An 18,316-nucleotide genomic window follows, 5' to 3' on the forward strand; every position below is an offset into this window, starting at 1 on the left:
CAGCCAGCCTGTCCCAGGGACTGAGCTGGGAGCAACCTGCAGCCAGCCGTGCAGCCAGCCCTGCAGCAGCCCTGCAGCAGCCCTGCAGCCAGCTTGTCACAGGGACTGAGCTGGGAGCAGCCTGCAGCAGCCCTGCAGCCAGCCCTGCAGCAGCCCTGCAGCAGCCCTGCAGCAGCCCTGCAGCCAGCTTGTCACAGGGACTGAGCTGGGAGCAGCCTGCAGCAGCCCTGCAGCCAGCCCTGCAGCAGCCCTGCAGCCAGCCCTGCAGCAGCCCTGCAGCCAGCCCTGCAGCCAGCCCTGCAGCAGCCCTGCAGCCAGCCCTGCAGCCAGCCCTGCAGCAGCCCTGCAGCCAGCCTGTCCCAGGGACTGAGCTGGCTGCTCCAGGCTCACACTCAGAGAAGCACAATGGGTCTTTCAGCCAAAGGATCTGGCCCCAAAAAGGGGCCCAAGGCACCCTAAGGGCACAGCACTGCACCAAAACCCCGAGGTGAAGCAGGAGCAGCAACACAGAGGGGCATCCAAAGGGGTTCCCCCTTTGCCATGCTGGAACCCCACTGCTCCACAGCCCCTCCCTGTGTCACCCAGCAGCCGAGTTTCAGCACCAGCTGGCCCCTTTCTTTAATAGAGTGGTCACTATTCTGCATGTTAGCACTCAAGAATAGGAAAAGGTGAGTCCTTCCTACACTTTTTCATCACCTGGAGGATATTTTTCCCCCTCGTAACACTTTTCTAGGGTGTTTTAATTTTTATTTATAACTATCATTACCAAGATTCAGGTACTAGCTATAGTTATGATTTTTTTTAATATTCACTTTAAATTCCTGTCTGTGATTCATTCTTCCAGGGCTGAAAAGTCTGTTTCTGACATCAGATAAACAGAACTATTTATGTCATCAATCATCACTCCATCTTTTCAACTGCCAATACAGGAAAAGCACAGTAACATTAAATTCTGATTTTATTTCTTCCTTGGCTAAGTGACCTCTTACAGTCTGGGGACAAACCCTTTTTACACCCATCATAGTATAAGGTTTGACAACCATTCAAATTACATGGTGTCCTTCCAAAAATTTCATTTGCTGTGTCAATGAGGACCAAGGACAGGAATGCTGTATATGGGGACACAGTGTGCCTCCCCTCCTGATACCCTTCAGGCAGGGAGGGGCCAGAAATCAGAGGGAGCAGCAGTGCCTCCCACCCTGCCAGGACTGATGGAGCAGATTGCTTACAGAGCTCCTTACAGCAGAGAGCTGGGGGGAGGTTTTTGCTTTTTGTTGCTAAATCATACATTAGAAAAATTATGCACCATTCTCTAAATCAGCTTTTTTTAATTTGCGCTGCTTGCGGCATTTTAACTCCGCTTACTGGCTGTGTAAGGTCTCTTCTTTACCAGCAAAAATAGATGTTTAGCACTGTAAGGTCTTGCTAAGTCTGAGAAAGTGAAGGTGTTCCCTCAAATCTGGAATGTGATTAAACTTTCGTGCAGATTCAGTGCTAAGTAACCTGCACAGCCCTGCTGAGAGCACAGGACTGTTCTCATGTAAATGTCAATACCATTTGGGCCCATGAAACTTTTAAAGCATAGAGATGGAAATAACAAAAAGACTGAAAATGTGTGTGCTGTATGCAGCCATTTTGCATTTTCCCCAGGACATGTGAGTACCCTGAGACCCTGCAATGCTCCTGGCTGCTGCAGCCCTGCCCCGGTGCACACAGCAGCCTCAGTGCTGTTCAGAAGAGATGGACAAGCAGTTAGCTTTAAGGGGTTTTCAAAAGACAACACTGTATTTGTTGGAAAACAAGTTGTGGGTACTAAAGCAACAGGGGTTTGTGTGGTTTTCTATGTAGCTGCCAAATATTCGAGCATTTTTGCTTGAGCCTGTTGATTTAAAAGAGAGTAGGTCAAATCAACTGTGCTAAAGCAGGGATGAACCCACAGGGCTTTTTCCTAACTGTGACATCTATTGTATAATCTTCTAAATAGATTCCTGAATGTTTTCTTCTATTATTTTCCAGTTCCACAGACAAAGAACACAGTGAAGTCATATACCATACGGGGAATAACCACCACATACAGCAAGGGAGGTACACACGATGCCTTTCTCTGCACTACATATGTTAAAATTCTACAGAAAAAATTTGTAATCTCCATCTATAACACCACACCATAAAGATTTGATGACTGCTCACTTAAACTATCACTCCTTAGCTAGTACTTGTTTGGAAATATCTCTTCTATGTAAATACTGATAATTTAATTCAGCGTTCACTCACACAACAGCATCAGTTCACCATCTGCAGTGGAGTTACTTGATTTATTCCTTGGTAAATGGAATTCCAGTGATTTATTTTTTCAAAATCTGTATTTTTCATTGTGAAACAGTGTATTTTGCTTCCCATTTTCTTTAGCTGAATAATTTCCACTTCTTTTTTCTTCTTTTAAAACCCCTTCCTTCTGAAAAGAACTTATTTTGCTGTTCGTGAAACATTCTGAGTCCTGACTTCCAGCCTAGTTCTGTGCAAGTTTTTTCTCATCACTCAGCCTGACAGGAGGGGCTGAGTAGGTGTCAGGGGCACGGATTCCCCCACCTCACGCTCTGACCCTTCAGCACTTCACAGCAGATCAAGCAGCCAGCCCTACCTCAAAACGAAAAGGAAGTCCTGCCACACCATCTTCAGCAAAAACGGATTTTCTGTGGAAACAGTCCCTGCTACTCTGCCAGCCTGGTTTCTATAAAGCCTGTCCGTACTCATCTCCATCCTCCCTGGGACAGTTAAAAATAGAGATGAAAAACAGTTTTAAGTACAATTTGGTTACACCAAGTATGGTTGGTGCTACTGCCTCGCAGGGGGTAGATGGGTTACATTTTTAACAAAGTGAATTTTGCCAGAAGAGCAGTGGTTGCTATTGCTTTTCCAGGCTAGTACATGGAAAAGATTCTGATTACATTGGCTTGAACAGTCCTGCTCATTTAAGTAAGGTGAATAAGATTTGACAGGGGCTGAATAAGCTGTCAGCTTGCAGAATTGTCAGCCACAGACAGTTTATTCCTCATACTATTCAAACCACAGCCATCTATGTGACAATATATCTGATAAAGAAATTACTACATTGTCATTTTTAGATCAGACATCCAACATGAGGCATATTATAAATATAAAAATCCTTAAGACTAATCCTTATATGGGCTTGTGCATGATAAAAACATTGATCATGTTTGGCAGAAAGTCTACAACCAGGCAAATATCTGTTTTAAAAAAATCAAAAGGTAGCATGGCTGTTACTGTGTTCCCCACAGCTCTCTATGGAAACAAAAAGTTGAGCTCATGGACTTTGAGGAAATTTGTTTCTAAAATGCTTTCAAAGAGTGTTAGCTCTTACTCTGGGACAAAATGTCTCCTAAAGTAGCTGAGTACTTGCAAAGCAGGCATGGACTGATATTTTAGTCAGCAATAATGAGACAGAATGGAAGCAGAGTGTATTTAAGAAAAGGAATGAGAAAAAGACGATTAAAAATTTTTCTCTTATCCTTTACTCTGCTGTTTTTCACAACAGCAGAGATCCACCCACTCACCTAAAAATTAATGCAACACCAGGAGCGGATTTCTGGTTTCACCAGGCTTCTTACTACTGTTTGTGAAGCTAAATTCTGTGTCTGGTGGATGCAGTGGGACCTGGGTCTAACACTCCCATACCTCACAATTCAGATGAAAACTCATATCATAGTAACAAAACACACCCAGATTGCACAGCCTCTTCTACTGAGGATGTGGTGGGATACATTTTGCTATCTCTGAAATAAATATAGCTTTCTGCCATGCAACAAAGAACTGATTGTTCTCAAGTGCTCTTGCTTGTTTTTCTGCGCAGCCTCGTCAATCCAGCTTCCCTTTTTTTGGGAGAAGGGACAGCACAACCATTCTAGCTGAGGCAAGTAGGGGCCATAAAATCCAAACTGAAGAAAATGACCAAATGAATGTTGCAAGCTCGTTTGTGTCCCCTATATTCTGAGAGCTCAGTCCGGAGAATGGGCTGTCTTCTCAAGATCCCTTTCTTTTATTGGCAGCCCTGGACTATTTATCTCCTATGTGATTTGGTATACGAAGACAACTTTTTTTTTCCCTTTAGGCTACACTCATCAAAAAGATTACATGTAATAAAAATAGTTTTAGAAAATTCAGTTAAGTACAATGTATTTTACCTGCTACAATAATAACAATTCAATGTGCTGTATACTAAAACTAAAGTGATTAAAATAAAATCAAATCTAGTAATGCTAAAGAAAAAAAAACCCACAAAACTGTAAGAGAATACAGTGTATACATCCAACAGACCATGCAAAATAAGGATTCCATTCAAATTTCACATCTCATTAAAGACAATTTGGCCATTAATCCATACGGGTTTAGGAGCAAAGAAGGATTTTCCAAGACAGATAAACTGAAATGATCCTCCTTTGATCTTCGAGGTTAAGAATCAGCAACAATGGAAGATGAACAACAAGGGGCAGAACCACTGGCCTTTTTATGTGCCACAATGGCATCAGCAAACAACTACTTAATCAATATTTGGCCAGGGACACTGAAAACTTTCTTTTCAAATTTTAATTCCTAGTTGTAAAACAACTGTAGGGCAACCAGCAAGATAAGACATTAAACTGACTGCTTAATTGCCTTTTACTGTCTTACTAGTTATATATGCACATTCTTAATAGTTTGTGAATCTTTATTTACTAGGATGAATAAATGACCTGTCAACAATTACATCGAACTCCCCTAACTAAATAATCTCAGCACATGACACACTTTAACTCTAATGTGTCCTCAGTGAGTTTTAATTTCATTACACTTCACTTTTTTCTAGGCAGAGTGATTTAGACTGAATTAGTTTAACAGCATGGGGCAGGAGTACTCCAGGGCAAGTAAAGTAAAATGCCACATTCACACTAGGCTAAACAAGGTCTTGTGGTGAATTACATTACTGTACATCATTTTTATTAGCCAGAAAGCTCCGCGTTCAGGGACCACTTGGAAGCATCCTGCATTTTTATTTCTATATTTTGTTCTTTCTCTGGCCACATATGTTTGCTACATAGGATTTAAAGTGACATTTACATGGCGAAATTCACATTGACTGGCTTGCTCTGATTTATTGCTTTGTGTTTCACTCAATTTCTTCTTAAATTAACCAGAGACCACTTTGTAGTTCTGCTTCATTTCCCAATGCAGTTTTATTACACAGCTCTGGGGACTCATGATAATTTATCACTATCAGCTTTATTGGCTTCCCTCTCCTAAACCCTGTTCCAACCCTTATCAATAAGTAAACCCAAACCAAACTAAATATTCCCCAAATAAGTGTTAGATAAAAGTGTTGTATCTGCATGATATAACAGAGAATCACTATTCAAACTCAGACACGGGAAATTATTCAAGAATTTTATCGATATTGGCTTTTACTTACAGCATTAATTGCTAATTAGCTTTTTATCTAATTGGAACCTCTGTCTGTCTTCTGATTCCACTGCTACCTCTGTGTAAACGGAGACACAAAAATCCTTGAGAGTTTTGCCAGAGTTTCACTCGGGATTAAAGTCACACTCTTGTGACTTGTGGGTACTTTTTACTAACAGAATAGAACAAATTTGGGCCCCATCGCTGCCTGCCCCAGCAGCGTTACACACATGAATAGGCTCTTTGAGTGGGGCTCCTCGGCACCAGCGCCCTTGCTGCATCTGCAGGACTGCAGAGAAATCGAGTAAACCCCTCGTACATCCCAAACCTGAGGATTTCCCCAGGAACTGCAGCTCCTCAGCACATTGCAGAGCTGGTTCCAAGAAAAGCCTGATGTCTATTATGGTAAATTCCTACTGACATCACAGATCTTGCAATCATAAAAGAATCTGGAAAGCCAAATACATAAATCACTTTCTCAGAAGAAGTCCCAGCCACACCGAAGTCAACCAACAGTTTCTTGCCTCTGCCTTTCTGGAATGACACCCTTTTACTCTAATAGATGAAGATTTTCAAAGTAACCAAATAGGGTGCTAACTTGGGTACAAATTCAAGTTAATCGACTGCTTTGTGGGAAGCAATCCTGACATTTGCTGAAATAACATTCAGCTTTGTTCTAGATAGATGCAATTAGGAAAACTGGAAAGGATGCCCACAGCATCTGCTGCAATTCAAGCAGAATTGCCCACCGCAATTCTGCTTGAACTGGCGCTGACTCTTAAGTTGAAGAAAACGTCCCTAAGATGACAAAACATTCAAAGCCACTAATAAAATCATGATTTCAAGCCAAGGATATGATGTGTAGATATATTACTTCAGAGAGTCTCTGCTAGATTAACACCCTTTCTTCCCACAGCTGGAAATATTACTGGTGCTTTTGTCAGATGATTAGCCTGCAGTTAGTCTGACAATTAGCACTCTCCTCAAAATCCCACACTTCAAGACAGGAGGGAATGGGCTGCCCTCGGCAGCTCTGGAAGAGCAAACTCCACTTTGAAGTCACCCTGAAGTCAAACATTTAGCACCTTCCTAAAAATGCTCAGCATGCTGGGACATTGCACTCTCACTTGATGGTGAGGTCATTAGTTGTTATTATTACTATTATTATTATTAATTATTATTTCAGAATAATTATTTGGAAGAAGAAGCCTGGCCCAGAGCCCCACGGTGATGATGGGTCAGGCAGAAGAAACAAAGCTGTTGCATGGAATCACCTGCACCAATTTGCACCTGTGCAACACCTGGCTTTTCTGCCAGGACTCTCACTATTAAGATATGGAGAAAAGAGAAGGGGAAAAAGACAGACAGAAAATAGAGTTGGCACTGTCTCCCTTGAGCCAGATTCTGGACTGACTAGGGAAATTTTCTCACTTAAGTACTATTTTCTTGTCAGCTCTGAGAGCCCCCGAAGCGACACTGTTCAAGGGACACGAGTTGATTTCTTAGACCTGCTAGTGACCAAATACATCGAGTAATACATCGAGTACTGCACGAAATGTCAGGCTCAGGAGATAACTGCCTGCAGCCACAGCCATCACACCTCACTCAATAAGTGAGTCTGTACCATGAGCACTGAGCAAGGCAGCAAACCGTGCTCCTCAGCCCATTTCAGCAGCATTTCACACAGCACCTAAGTCCTCCTACCACTGCACCTTGGGACGGGACACTGGAGCAAAACCCGGCCAACCCTGCAACCAAATTCTAACTCAGCATCTGACTCATCCCACGTTCCAGCCGCTAATCCAACAGTCTACTATGCAGAAACGAATGACTCAAACTGGTATCTGGTGCCTCCATTTTAATCTTCTCCCTTAATAAAGTGTCTTTATTAGTTTAGCAATCTAAAAATAACTGGCTGCATGATACTGACCAGCCCTAATCAAAACATCTGCCAGCCCATCTAGCCCGAGCTACCCTTTAGATCATGTGCCACCACTTCAAAGCCTCCTGCATCAAGTCAGTAATTGTAACATTGCATCTAAATATTTAAGCTAGGGGCTGGTAGTCGCGTGTCCCATTTACAGTCAGCATCTGTCCTCTAATTCTATTACAGTACAAAGCAAAAATGTTTCCCAAAACTCACAAACAGGAAAAGCATCACACAGCTAAAGAGGCAGCAGCAGCTTGAACTTTCAAGCTGCTGAGCGGGGCTTTTGTGCTAAGGTCTTTTTTTTTTCCTACCCCCTCAAACTCCCCACATACACACACTAAAATAGGGGTGGTGCCGAAATTGTATTAATGTGAGCCTCAGGCACACAGAAAAAAAAAAAGAAAAGAGGAAGGGGAGGGAAAGGGGGAAGGGTTTGGTCCAAGATGAAAGTAAGAAGAAAATAAAGGAGGCAATTTAGTCTGCTGTAGCCTGAATTGCTCTCAGCAGAGCCAAGGGTAGAGGCTTGGGATGAGTAGGGCTCTTTTTGGACGGGTGCGCATGACTGGGGGAGGATCCGCCAGGACAGGGCCCGAGGGCCAATTCCGCTGTGGGAACAGAGGCCCCCTTTGAGGCCGGGAGGGGGTCCCGGCCCCAGCCCCCTCCCCACCGCCCCACAGCCCCGGCCCGCTCCAGCAGCTCTGCCCCAGCGCTGCGAGCCGCTGCTCCTGCCGGAAAACAACAGCTATTTCATGGAGGGGGGAGCTATCTATCGGATTAGTCAGCAAACCATGCCGCACATAACTCCCACCAAAGGTACAAGCAAGTCCCTCTTCTGTAGTGGTTATGCTAAAAATAAGCCCTGATGTGCCACATGAAGGCACAAAACTTTCTTGTGTTCTTTATTTGTGGCTTGTGCCTTTAAGAAAAAAAATTATCACACGTGCAAAAATACAGATATGCTGTTATAGAGCTGTCAGCCTCCTGATACACATTCTAAACAATCAAGTTTTCTTTAAATATATACTCGGACTCAGAGCTGAGGGTGACGCTGGCAGAAACACTGAAATACAGCATGTACAGGGCTGCAAATGTGGCATCTCTAAACGGTGTGAGAATCTCATGTAGGTGTCTGAGAAGAGAGACTGAAACAGAGTCACACCAGCCATACAAAAGCTTACCTACACCCATATATGTGGTGGAAGAGAGCCTAATGATTCGCTGTTTCTATCACATGTTTTTTTAAAATGTCATGTTTCCATTCTCTCTAATCCCACTCTGCTGTAAATACTCCCTAAATCTGGAATTAGCTACCATTAAAATGACAACTCTTGTCCTTGTTCTTGGAAAAAATGCCACTCCTTGAGCCACCCAAAGGTGCATGGTGAGGAGGAGATTTCAGGCAACGCCAGACAAAGTCCAGCACTAATGTGTGCTCCGGAGCAGCAAAGCCATGGTGAGCAGCCTCAGGAGTCATTTTCTGACCTATCCCACAGCCTTCCCTGGCACCCAAGCTCCAAGATACCTCAAGGCCCCAAGAACAGAGCAACAAAAACTCCTCATATTGCATAAAACCCTGCACTTTTTCCCCCTCTGTAACAGAGCACTCAGGGCTGAGCTGGCACCCGAGGGTTTCTCTGCACAGCACACGGATACCCTTTGGACATTCCACAAGCAGCCCGAGTGTCAGAGAGGGCATCTGAGATGCACTGCCAGTGGGCACCCTCTGCCACAGCAGGCCTGGTAGCCAAGCTGGTGGGTGCTGGCAAACATGATCCTGCAGCATCCAAATCCTTAAGAGCACTGTCAGTTATTTTAGTAACAGAACAGGATTGTTTTTATAGATGGAGTGAAATCAAAGCTCCTCTGCTGGCAGTAGAGTTGAAGCAGAAATTTTTTTTTTTGTTGGTCAGATACAGAAAGTAGTGGTGGCTTCCTTTATGGTAATTCTTTTCTAGTAATGGTCTCACTGGTGTGCTGTGGCTCCAGTATCACACCCCACGCAGGACAGGAGTATGGCAGCAAATGTTTTCTGGAGCAGCAGCGCGCTCCCACTGCAGCATCCCAGCCACTCCAGTAATGAGATTAAGCAGCAGCTTGCTAGTCAGGGAGGGGAGCAGGCGTTGCTGTGGGGAAGAGCACACTCTCCCTCACACTGCCAAGCCTCCCCAGCCACTGTCACAGAACAGATGGGATTACCAAAGCTGCCGTTTCCACAGAACTGTCCGGTCACGTTCACACAGCAAAAACCTGCATGCCTAGGGCAGGAGAGGACTACACTACCCCATGTAATCAAGGGGAAAATTGCTACTGATTGAACTCAAAACAAATAAAGTTAGACGTTCACATCCACAGAAAGTGAGAGAGGGTGCAGCCCCCTCCTACCGCTGTGCTGGGAGGCATGAGCAAGCCACTCTCGCAGCAAGACATCACCAGCCCCAGAGCTTTCCTGAAAGAGTTTTGGGGCTCCCCTGGGCTGGTGGAAGGAAGTCATGCATCCAGACACCGATTTATAGTAAATGAGGAGCCCCACTTTAAAGGGCAGACAGTCCAAGGACAGGAAGACCGTTTCAAAGAGAAACAGAAGGATGGGTTATATTGATAACAATATTTTTTCTCTTGCTGTCGCTACTAACCACTCTTCATTCTATAAAGTAGTGATATTATCAAGGCTTACTATCTTCTGTTTTTAATCTCTGTCAAGAAATTGAAGAAGGCAGCAAAGCTAGTTATTTAACAACTAGGACACTGAATGTAGCTATTTTTCCCTTGGTGCACATCCCTCTTGGAAAAATCCTCTGTTGAAGGGGATGCTGGAGGAAACTCTGGACCCATCATATAGGGCAACTAGACCACGCAATCAAATTGTGACTTCTGGCCTTAAAATCTCTAATTTTGTTAGCATCTTCTGCATGTCTGTATTACACACTTCCTTGCAAACACAAGCACACAGAAGATGAGGCTTTCCTAAAAGTTTTAATAACAGTTGAAAACTAAGTTTTAGGAGGGTTTAGGGGTTTGTTCTAATAAAACAAAGACTTGTCTTACTGTCAAAGAACAGATTTTTGTTGTCCTTGCACAACACCAGCATCCCTTGATGCCTAGAAATGCTATAAACATTTTCTCTCTAAAAACAGCTATTTTTTTCCACATTAGAGAGTCCATAAAACTGCGTGGAGCATCAGCTATTAGGGGCTCATTGAATAATTCATCCCTCATTGCAAGCCCATAATGTCTTTTCTCAGCCTTTTGTGGGGCTGTTTTCTCTTCTTTTCTCCTTGAATTATAAAAAGGTTGCCTTCTTTTGTTCACATCAAGCTGCTGCTAGCTGAAGCTTTGTCTGTGCAAAGCCAAAGTGTGAGTTTCAATGGACTCCCCCCTCTTTGTTTTCCAAGTTCATCTCCAAGTGTAGATTGTGTATAGAAGGCCTTCTTTGTAAAAGCTGGAAAAGTTGTACAAATGTTTGACCAGCTCATTTGGTACTTTTGTCTCGCCTTCTCCAGTGCCTGTGCATGTGCTGGGCAGCGACTTCCACACCAGGGGCCGGGCCGGGCCCTGCCTGCCCCTGTACCCCGGCCCGGCCGGGACCAGGGGTGGCTCCGAGGGGAGCAGCAGCTGTCCCCCCGCAGCAGCCCCTCACCTCCGCCTCGCTCAGGTTGCAACCTTCTCGCAGTCCCAGGCCAAACACCAACACATGCTCTTCCCAGCAGTTTTAAGAGCAGAAAAAACAAAACGTGTCTCCCTGCCCGGTTCAAACTGCAGAGACTTGAGAGTCTGCGGGTTTTTGCTACAACTGCCCCTTCTCTGCAGCTGCAGCTTTTCGCTTGGCTTGGGAAAGGAGCCCCTGCACGGCTGTGGTGAGGGGCTCTGTGGTGAGGGGCTCTGTGGTGGCCCCAACCCTCCGGCTCCCTGGATATTGAAAGCCAAACTAGCAGCGACTCCCACCTTTGTTCCATTCCTGCACACTGCGGGGCGGCTCCGCTGGGGGAGTGGGATAGGATAGATGGGGCAGCCAGGCTGGCAGGGCTCACTCGCCCTACACCTCCTGCTGTGCTGCCCCAGGACAACCTCTGGGAGATGGGGAGTGGTAGCCACCAGCACCTGGGACTGGCACTGGGCCGTCACAGGGCTCCACGGAGAGCAGGGACAAGCACGACTTTACCTCTTTCGCTGAGGATGCCATCAATGCTGTGCTTGGCCTTCTTGTCGCCTTCCTCCACCTCTTTTCTTTCCAGCTCAGCCTCCTCTTCCTCGCCTTTCCCAAACTTGCTCCGCAGGATGCGGCTGATGGAGCTCACTTCGGGGGAGAGCGCAGAGCTGTGACCGGCTCGTCCCCAGCAGCCCCCTGCGGCTCTCGGGCCAGCCCGGGAAGCCGAGTCCCCCATCAGTGCCACCGGCCTGTGTCCCTCGGCCACTGCCAGTCGGGACTTAGGGACGGCAGCTGCCCGCTCCCGTCCCCGCGGGGGTTCCCGGGGCACCGGCCCGCGCCGATTCCAGCGCGGGCACAGCGGCTCCCGAGAATCTTTCTGTCCCCCGAGCCCGCATGGCGGGTGATAAAGACCCTCAGACCCCTCACCAACACTGCTCCGGCTCCACATGCCCCCCGCCCCACCCCGCCGGAGCAGGGAGCTGCTCCCCATCTCCTGCTCCCCATCTCCTGCTCCCCAGCCCCTCGTCTCCGGCAAGCTCCGAGCCCTCCTGCGGCAGCAGCCCGGAGGGGACGGCGGGGAAGCGTCGAGAGGAGGAGGGGAGGGGGATGCAGTTGCGATTTAATTGAAAACACCCCGCCGAGAGCAGGAATCCTCCCGGGAGGGAGGCACCGCGGGCACCGCTCCGGCCCGGGGCCCCGATCCCGAGGGGACGGGGCTCACCCGGGTACCGCGCTGACCTCCCCGGCCGCCCCCGACCCTCCAGGACACTCCGAACTCCCCGCTCCGTACCTGACGGCACCGAGTTGCGGTCACACACCCCGTCCTTCAGCAGCTTGTCCCGGATCTCCCAGCTGAACATGCCCGCGTTTTCCCGCTTGTATTCCTCTATTTTCTTCTCGACATCCGGCGTCGTCACCTGCTTCATAAAGACAAGGCGAGCGGGCACAGTCTGCAGGGCCGGGGAGCCGGGGCTGCCGCCGCCGGAGCCCCGCGGCGCTCGGAGCGCCCGCGCCGTCCCCAGCGAGAGCCGCACCGGCCCCGCTCCAAACGCCGGTATAAAACACCCGCAGGCGGCAGCGAGAAGCAAGAGGGGACACAGAAGGTAATAACGGGCCGCATAAAACGAACACACTCCGCGTTAAACGAAACGTCCCAGAAAATCCTCCGGGGTTACCGGGAACGCGGGACAGAGCCTTCGGCATGGAAAACCCCGAATTAGGCAGCACCGGCTGCCGTGCGGCCGAGAAAATAGCAGGTCGCGACCAGCGGAGGACTCCGGGCAACGAAGCTCCAGGTCAGTAAAGTTTCGGCTGAACAAAGTTTGCAGCTCCGAACAAAAACCAGCGTAATAAAAACGCGGAGAAGTTCGAGTACCGGTATTTTTCTTCGGTAGTCTCGTGATTTTAAAATAAATCTAAAAACCAAAGAAAAACAACGATCTCTCGGCTGGCAATAGCCTTACGTTTGAGTAGCACATTTATACAAAATTACCTCTACTCCTAACACGGAAAGGAAAAGTTCGGGCATCGCTTCGCTACTTTAGAAGAATCAAAGAAGGACGGAGGGGGGGGGAAATCTAGCAACAACTTCCAATAAAAACTCAAGCCTTTACTTCACTTTAGTGGGAAAGAAAAGCTAGAGAAGGAGAAACTTAATCTAGGGGAAAAAATTCGTCTCCGTTATTGTTAGCGCAAACTTTTTGGTGGCGTAGCTATAAATACTCGCAGCTCTAGAGCACAGAGAAAAAGTAAACAGAGCAGAAGGAGCGGTAAAGAGACCGGCAGAAATACAGGTTGTTTTCTTGCGCTTTCAACGAAAGCGGGAGGGCCCGATCCAGCCGTGCTGGGTCAGCTCCACACCGGACCGGTCGCGTCCCGGTCCGTCCCGCAGCCCCGAGCCCGCCTGCGCTCCTGCGGGAAAAATGAGCGCGGGCCACGCGGGGCTCTGGGAAGCCAAGCTCTCAAAAAACTGCCCCTTTCGCCCCGTTTTCGTTTGGGTTTGTTTTTTTTTTTTTAATAGCATTTCCTTAATTAAAAGTATATTATCGCCAAGAACTCCAACAATATTTTCTAAAACTTCGGGAAGTTTGAAAGCAACAGGCGGGGACACGGCGGGGGTGCTCTGTCCCATAAGTGTCTGCGCCCACCCCCCGTCTCGCACGGCTCCCCCGGCCCTCCTGAGTGCCGCCGTCCCGACCGTAAACCCCGGTGCCGACCAGCCTGGGCCGTGTCGGAACTCGCTCCCCGCCACCGCGACCGGGATTTGCCCGGTTCCAGGCGGGCGGGAGAGGCTCACCTTGGGCTTGCTGCCGCCGATGGCCCCCGGCCGGATGGAGCCCGTCTCCTGGTACCTGCAGAGAATTTTGGAGACGCAGCCGTGGGACACTCGCAGCTGGCGGGAGATGACACAGGGCCTTATGCCATGGTGGGCCATCTCCACTATCTTGTGCCGGATATGGTTGGGTAAAGGCCTGCCATTGATAAACACTCCTCCGAGCTGATTGACTCTGCCCTGGCCTAGAGGGGTAGAGACTAGAAAAGGAGGGAAGGGAGGCAGGGGGGTAAATGGCGTTAACGTCTTCTTAGGATCCTGCTGCGTCTTTTTTTTTTTTTTTTTTTTTTTGTTGTTGTTGTTGTTGTTGTTGTTACTGTTTTTCTATCGTTGTTTTTCTATAAAACTCACCCGCCCGCCCCGCCGCTCGCCCGGGGCCCGCAGCCCCCGCGGAGACCCCGCCGCCGGCCCGGCGGGCAGGGAGGGAGGCGGCCGCGGCTTCACCTGTTGCACTCAGCCGGAGCCGGCTCTCAGAGCCCGCCTGGCTCCGGCGGAGAACGGGGAAGCGGTGCGGGAGGGCCGCGGTGTCCCCGGCGGCGCGGGGGCCGGCCCGGCTCGGCCGCCCCGGGAGCGGCGGTGGGACCGCGGCAGCCGCCCGTCCTCCCTCGGGCACGGCCTGGTGGTCCCCGGTACCGCGGGGCCTTCGCACCGCCGCTACCTTGATTCAGAGCGGCCACTCGCAGCGGCTCGGTGCCGACCCACGGTTCTAAACTTCCTTTCGATTCGTATTGCTTTTGTCCCAATTGAATTTTTTTCCTAACTTTTTCCCCAACTTTGGGCTCCCCTAATCTCCACCCTTCACTAAGAGAACCGGGGCCGGTGCGCTGCCGACCTCCCGGTGGGCTCCTCCTGCTCGCGGGACGGGCCGCTCGCAGGGTGCGAGGCCGGAGCCGCCCGGGCCGCGCCCGAGCCGGGACAAACCCTGCTCTGACAACCCGGGGGGAAGCCGGGCGGCCGTCCTGGAGGACTCCGTGCGCCAGTTCTGGCGGGCCGGGGGCCGCTTTGTTCCGGCGTCCCGACACGGAATGAATATCCCTTTCCCGACCGGGAGCAGCATAGGCGCGGCCTTACCTTCCAGCGGGAACCCGCTGCGGGGATAGTTCTGCCCGGCCCCGGGGCGCATCATCCTGGGGACAGCTCCGGCCAGAGTTGTCATCGCGGCGGCAGCGGCCGGCAGGGTTATATCCAGGTGAGGGCTGATCTAGGGGAGACCCGCGCTGTCAGCGGGCCCCGCCGAATCAGGAGCGGTCCCGGAGGGGGTGGGGGATGCCGCCGAGGGGCGGGGAGGAGGCAGCTCCGCCGCTGCCCCTTTGTCAGTGACCCGCGCTGCCCCGCACCGGGAGGGCAGGGGCCGGGCCGGAGCCCCGCCGGGCGGCGCGGCCGAGCGCGGGGAGGGCGGGCGGGGGGCGGCGGCGGCGTCCCCGGTGCGGCGGGGAGCGGCGGCCGCGGGGCCCGGAGCATTTATCGGCTCCGCGCCCGGCGCGGCCCGGCGGCGGCGCCGCCGCGATTGGCCACCGCCGGCCGGCCCGGCCGCGCCGCCCCCGCTGATTGGGCGAGCGGGCGGCTCGCGCATCGCCCCGGCCCGCGCCACGGCGGCGCGGCCGGACCGGCACCGCGCGGCTCGGCTCGGCTCGGCTCGGCTCGGCTCGGCTCGGCTCGGCCGGACCGGCTCGGCTCGGCTCGGCTCGGCTCGGCTCGGCACCCCGCGGACAGAGCCGCGCTGGACCCTTTCCCCACAAGCAGAGGACGGCCGGCGATGGGGATCTCGGTACCCCGACGGCCGCCCCAGCCCCGGGAGGGAAGCACCGACCGGGCCGGCCTGGACATCGCACCGCTCAGGACCCCGTGTCGCTGCGGGACTGGGTGGGACAGCCCCCGCCTGGCTGCCACGAAGCGGGTTTTTTGCCTGACTCCGCTCCCCGAGCACCGGCGGAGGGGTAGGGGCAACAACCTTTTTCATTTTAAGGAAAAAATGCTCATTAATTCTTTCCTTCTACTTATTTACTTGAGCTGATATCTCTCTACGTACAGAAGAAACATCTCTGGAACAAACGGCGCTCACGGTTTTGAGAGCAAGAGCTGCCAATGAGATCTCCGTGGGGATGTCTGCTTTTAAAAACCTGTGGGACAAGGGTGTCCCTGCGTTTCACGCGTGTGCGTGAGCGTTTATATGTGTATTGGTGCGAGGCGGTGCATGTTAAAGTCTTACTAACAAGCGTTTGTTCCCAGGAATTTATTGTAGTATTCAAACTAAACTGCTGGAAAAATAAAAGAGGTAAAGTCTGCCTCGGAGCTGGAGTGCCCACAGCAGGATATGACGCCAGGAGTGTTGTAAAGACTGTCTGTCCTTAGAGAAGGTACCATTGTGCACGGCCTTTTATTTATAACTTGGTAAGTGCCAGCAAACTCGCCTCCTTTACACTCCGAAGTGCCAGCCCAGCTTTCCACAGGGCTCTTTATTTGCAATCGTCTATTCAGGAACTGTCACTCCCGAGCTTCAAGTTATTCAAGACCTTAATCAATCAAAAGGATGAGAATCGCTCAGGTTTCCTCCTTTGAAATGAAGGGGAAAAATGTTTTCTGGGCTTCCAGTCCGCGTTCCCTTTACGAGCAGGACGATCGTTGCGGGGCCGGAGACGGCCCCAGGGTGGGCGGGGGTTCGCGTTATTTAGGCAGAAATCCGGAGCCTTAATAATAAGAGAACCGGCCGTCCAGGGACCGGCAGCAGCACGGCGCGGCCCCCGGGGAAACTCGGAGTTTGCGTCGGGCTCCGCTCCGCTCCGCAGCGAGGGGCGAGGGGTCGGCAGAAGAACCGGCACCCACTGCATGCCTGGGTGCCTCTGCCTTTCTCTCCAGCCCCACGCGCTGGCCACCAAACCAAGTGGTTTCCCTCGCTTTCAAATGCACACAAACACATCCAAATACCGGGTGCTGCCTGGGAAAGCTCCCGCGCCCCAAGGAAGAGGCTGGCAGGAAAAGTTCACATTCAGTGAAAATCAGCGTGTATTTCACTGAGCGTTTATGCTCCACAAACACCCCGGTGGCCGGAGCTCTGGGAAACCCGTTAGCGAGCCCTATGGAAACCCAGTCCCGTGAGAGCCGGGCCGAGCCGGGCGCTGGAGCGCCCGCGGCAGCCGGGGAGAGCCCGGGCCCGAGCCGTCGTTCCACAAACCACACCGCGCCACTCGCCTTTTACTGGAGGGAGCAAGTCGGTAGAAGTGTTATTAAAAAAAAAAAAAAAAAAAAAAAAAAAAGATTAAATTCCTTAGGGTTTGATTCTCGCTTGGGAGCCCTGCGGCGGGGAGCAGGGCCGCACGAAGTGAAGTGCACCCGGCGCTAACAGCATCCCCGTGGCCACCTCACTCCCCATCGCTACCACTGCGGCTCCGAGCATGGGAGCAGAAACCCTTCCTAGCCATCGCGACGGGTGCCATTGTGATGCTGTGGGCAGTAATCCTCGTCCAAGAGAGGAGGGGTGCGACCTGGGACTGTCTCGACCCCTCACCCGCGGAGGAGGAGGAGCGGAGCCCCTCATCCCGGCAGGAGAGCCAGCCTGGGCAGTGTTTTTCAGCTGCTTTCCCCCTCCTTTAACGACGCGCTTTCGTGTGCGTGCCGCGTGTTTTTGCGTGGAGCCGGTGTCGCGCCCGGGGCCGCCCCGACAGGCGCGGCCCGTGCCGCCCTGCCACAAACCGGGAGCTCCGGAGCCGCCGCTGCTCCCGGCGATTGCTGCCGGCCGGGGGTCGGGGCTGTCGGGTCTGGACGCTTCCCCCGAGAGGGCTGGCGGCTCCCGCAGCTCCGGTTCCCCGTTCCCCGTTCCCCGTTCCCCGTTCCCCGTTCCCCGTTCCCCGTTCCGCGGCCGGCCCCGTGGGGCTGCCGCGGCCCCCGCCACCCCAGCGCGTCCCCAAAGCCGAGCCGCGCTCCCCCAGGACAGGCCCGGGGCGGCGTGGCCGGCAGGGAAAACCGTGTGAAACCCACCTAGTCCCGTCCTCGCGGTCCTGCGCTACCAGACACCGAGTGCCCCGCGATGGAACAGCCTCATCTTCCCGCACGGGAACTGTGAAAAATTCAAGGCAAAAAGATTAGGCACGAATGCCTGGCCCCGCTCCTCCCTCCCCTCCTCGCCCCCACCCCCATATTACAGTCCTTTAGGCCAGCAGAGATGATTTCACGGTTTTCCAGTGGAAATAGCTAAAAACGCTCCTGCTAATTACAGAGCTCTTCCAGGCCAGGTGCACTTTTAATTGGATTAGTAAGTGCTCTATATTAAACCTGCAGCACATCAAATGGACAGTGAAAATTAGAGCTATTAAGAACACAGGCAATAATTTCTGAACGATAAACAGTGTTGGTCTCCCCTCTATTAGAAATAAATCAATTACACTGTTTCCGGTTTGGTGCACACAAATTCATTTCTCATACGGGTTTCGAAGAGACGTCTCCGGCTATTTACAAG

At 51.2% G+C, this 18,316-nt stretch overlaps 1 protein-coding gene and 1 long non-coding RNA gene across 3 annotated transcripts in view; one reads left to right on the forward strand and one right to left on the reverse strand.

Annotated features, from left to right (window-relative positions):
• Window positions 1-15,280, reverse strand: part of PAX3 (paired box 3) — a 75,813-nt gene extending 60,533 nt beyond the window's left edge. Inside the window, exons 1-4 of one of the 2 annotated variants that reach the window (XM_072933431.1) lie at window positions 14,935-15,280; window positions 13,828-14,063; window positions 12,322-12,448; window positions 11,544-11,678 (exon numbers count right to left, since the gene is read on the reverse strand). In XM_072933431.1, the coding sequence (XP_072789532.1) occupies window positions 11,544-11,678; window positions 12,322-12,448; window positions 13,828-14,063; window positions 14,935-15,019 (583 nt within the window). In that variant the 5' untranslated portion in view covers window positions 15,020-15,280. Of the gene's footprint in view, window positions 1-11,543; window positions 11,679-12,321; window positions 12,452-13,827; window positions 14,064-14,934 lie in introns of both variants that reach the window. The other variant, XM_030280447.4, reaches the window with a different exon arrangement.
• Window positions 15,281-15,489: 209 nt separating this feature from the next.
• LOC121470430 (uncharacterized) lies at window positions 15,490-16,148 on the forward strand. The gene is made up of 2 exons (XR_005981367.2): window positions 15,490-15,800; window positions 15,895-16,148. It is a non-coding gene; the product is annotated as an uncharacterized lncRNA (long non-coding RNA).
• Window positions 16,149-18,316: the final 2,168 nt, after the last annotated feature.

The sequence above is a fragment of the Taeniopygia guttata genome, chromosome 9 (assembly GCF_048771995.1).
Source record: "Taeniopygia guttata chromosome 9, bTaeGut7.mat, whole genome shotgun sequence".
NCBI classification, from domain to species: Eukaryota; Metazoa; Chordata; class Aves; order Passeriformes; family Estrildidae; genus Taeniopygia; species Taeniopygia guttata.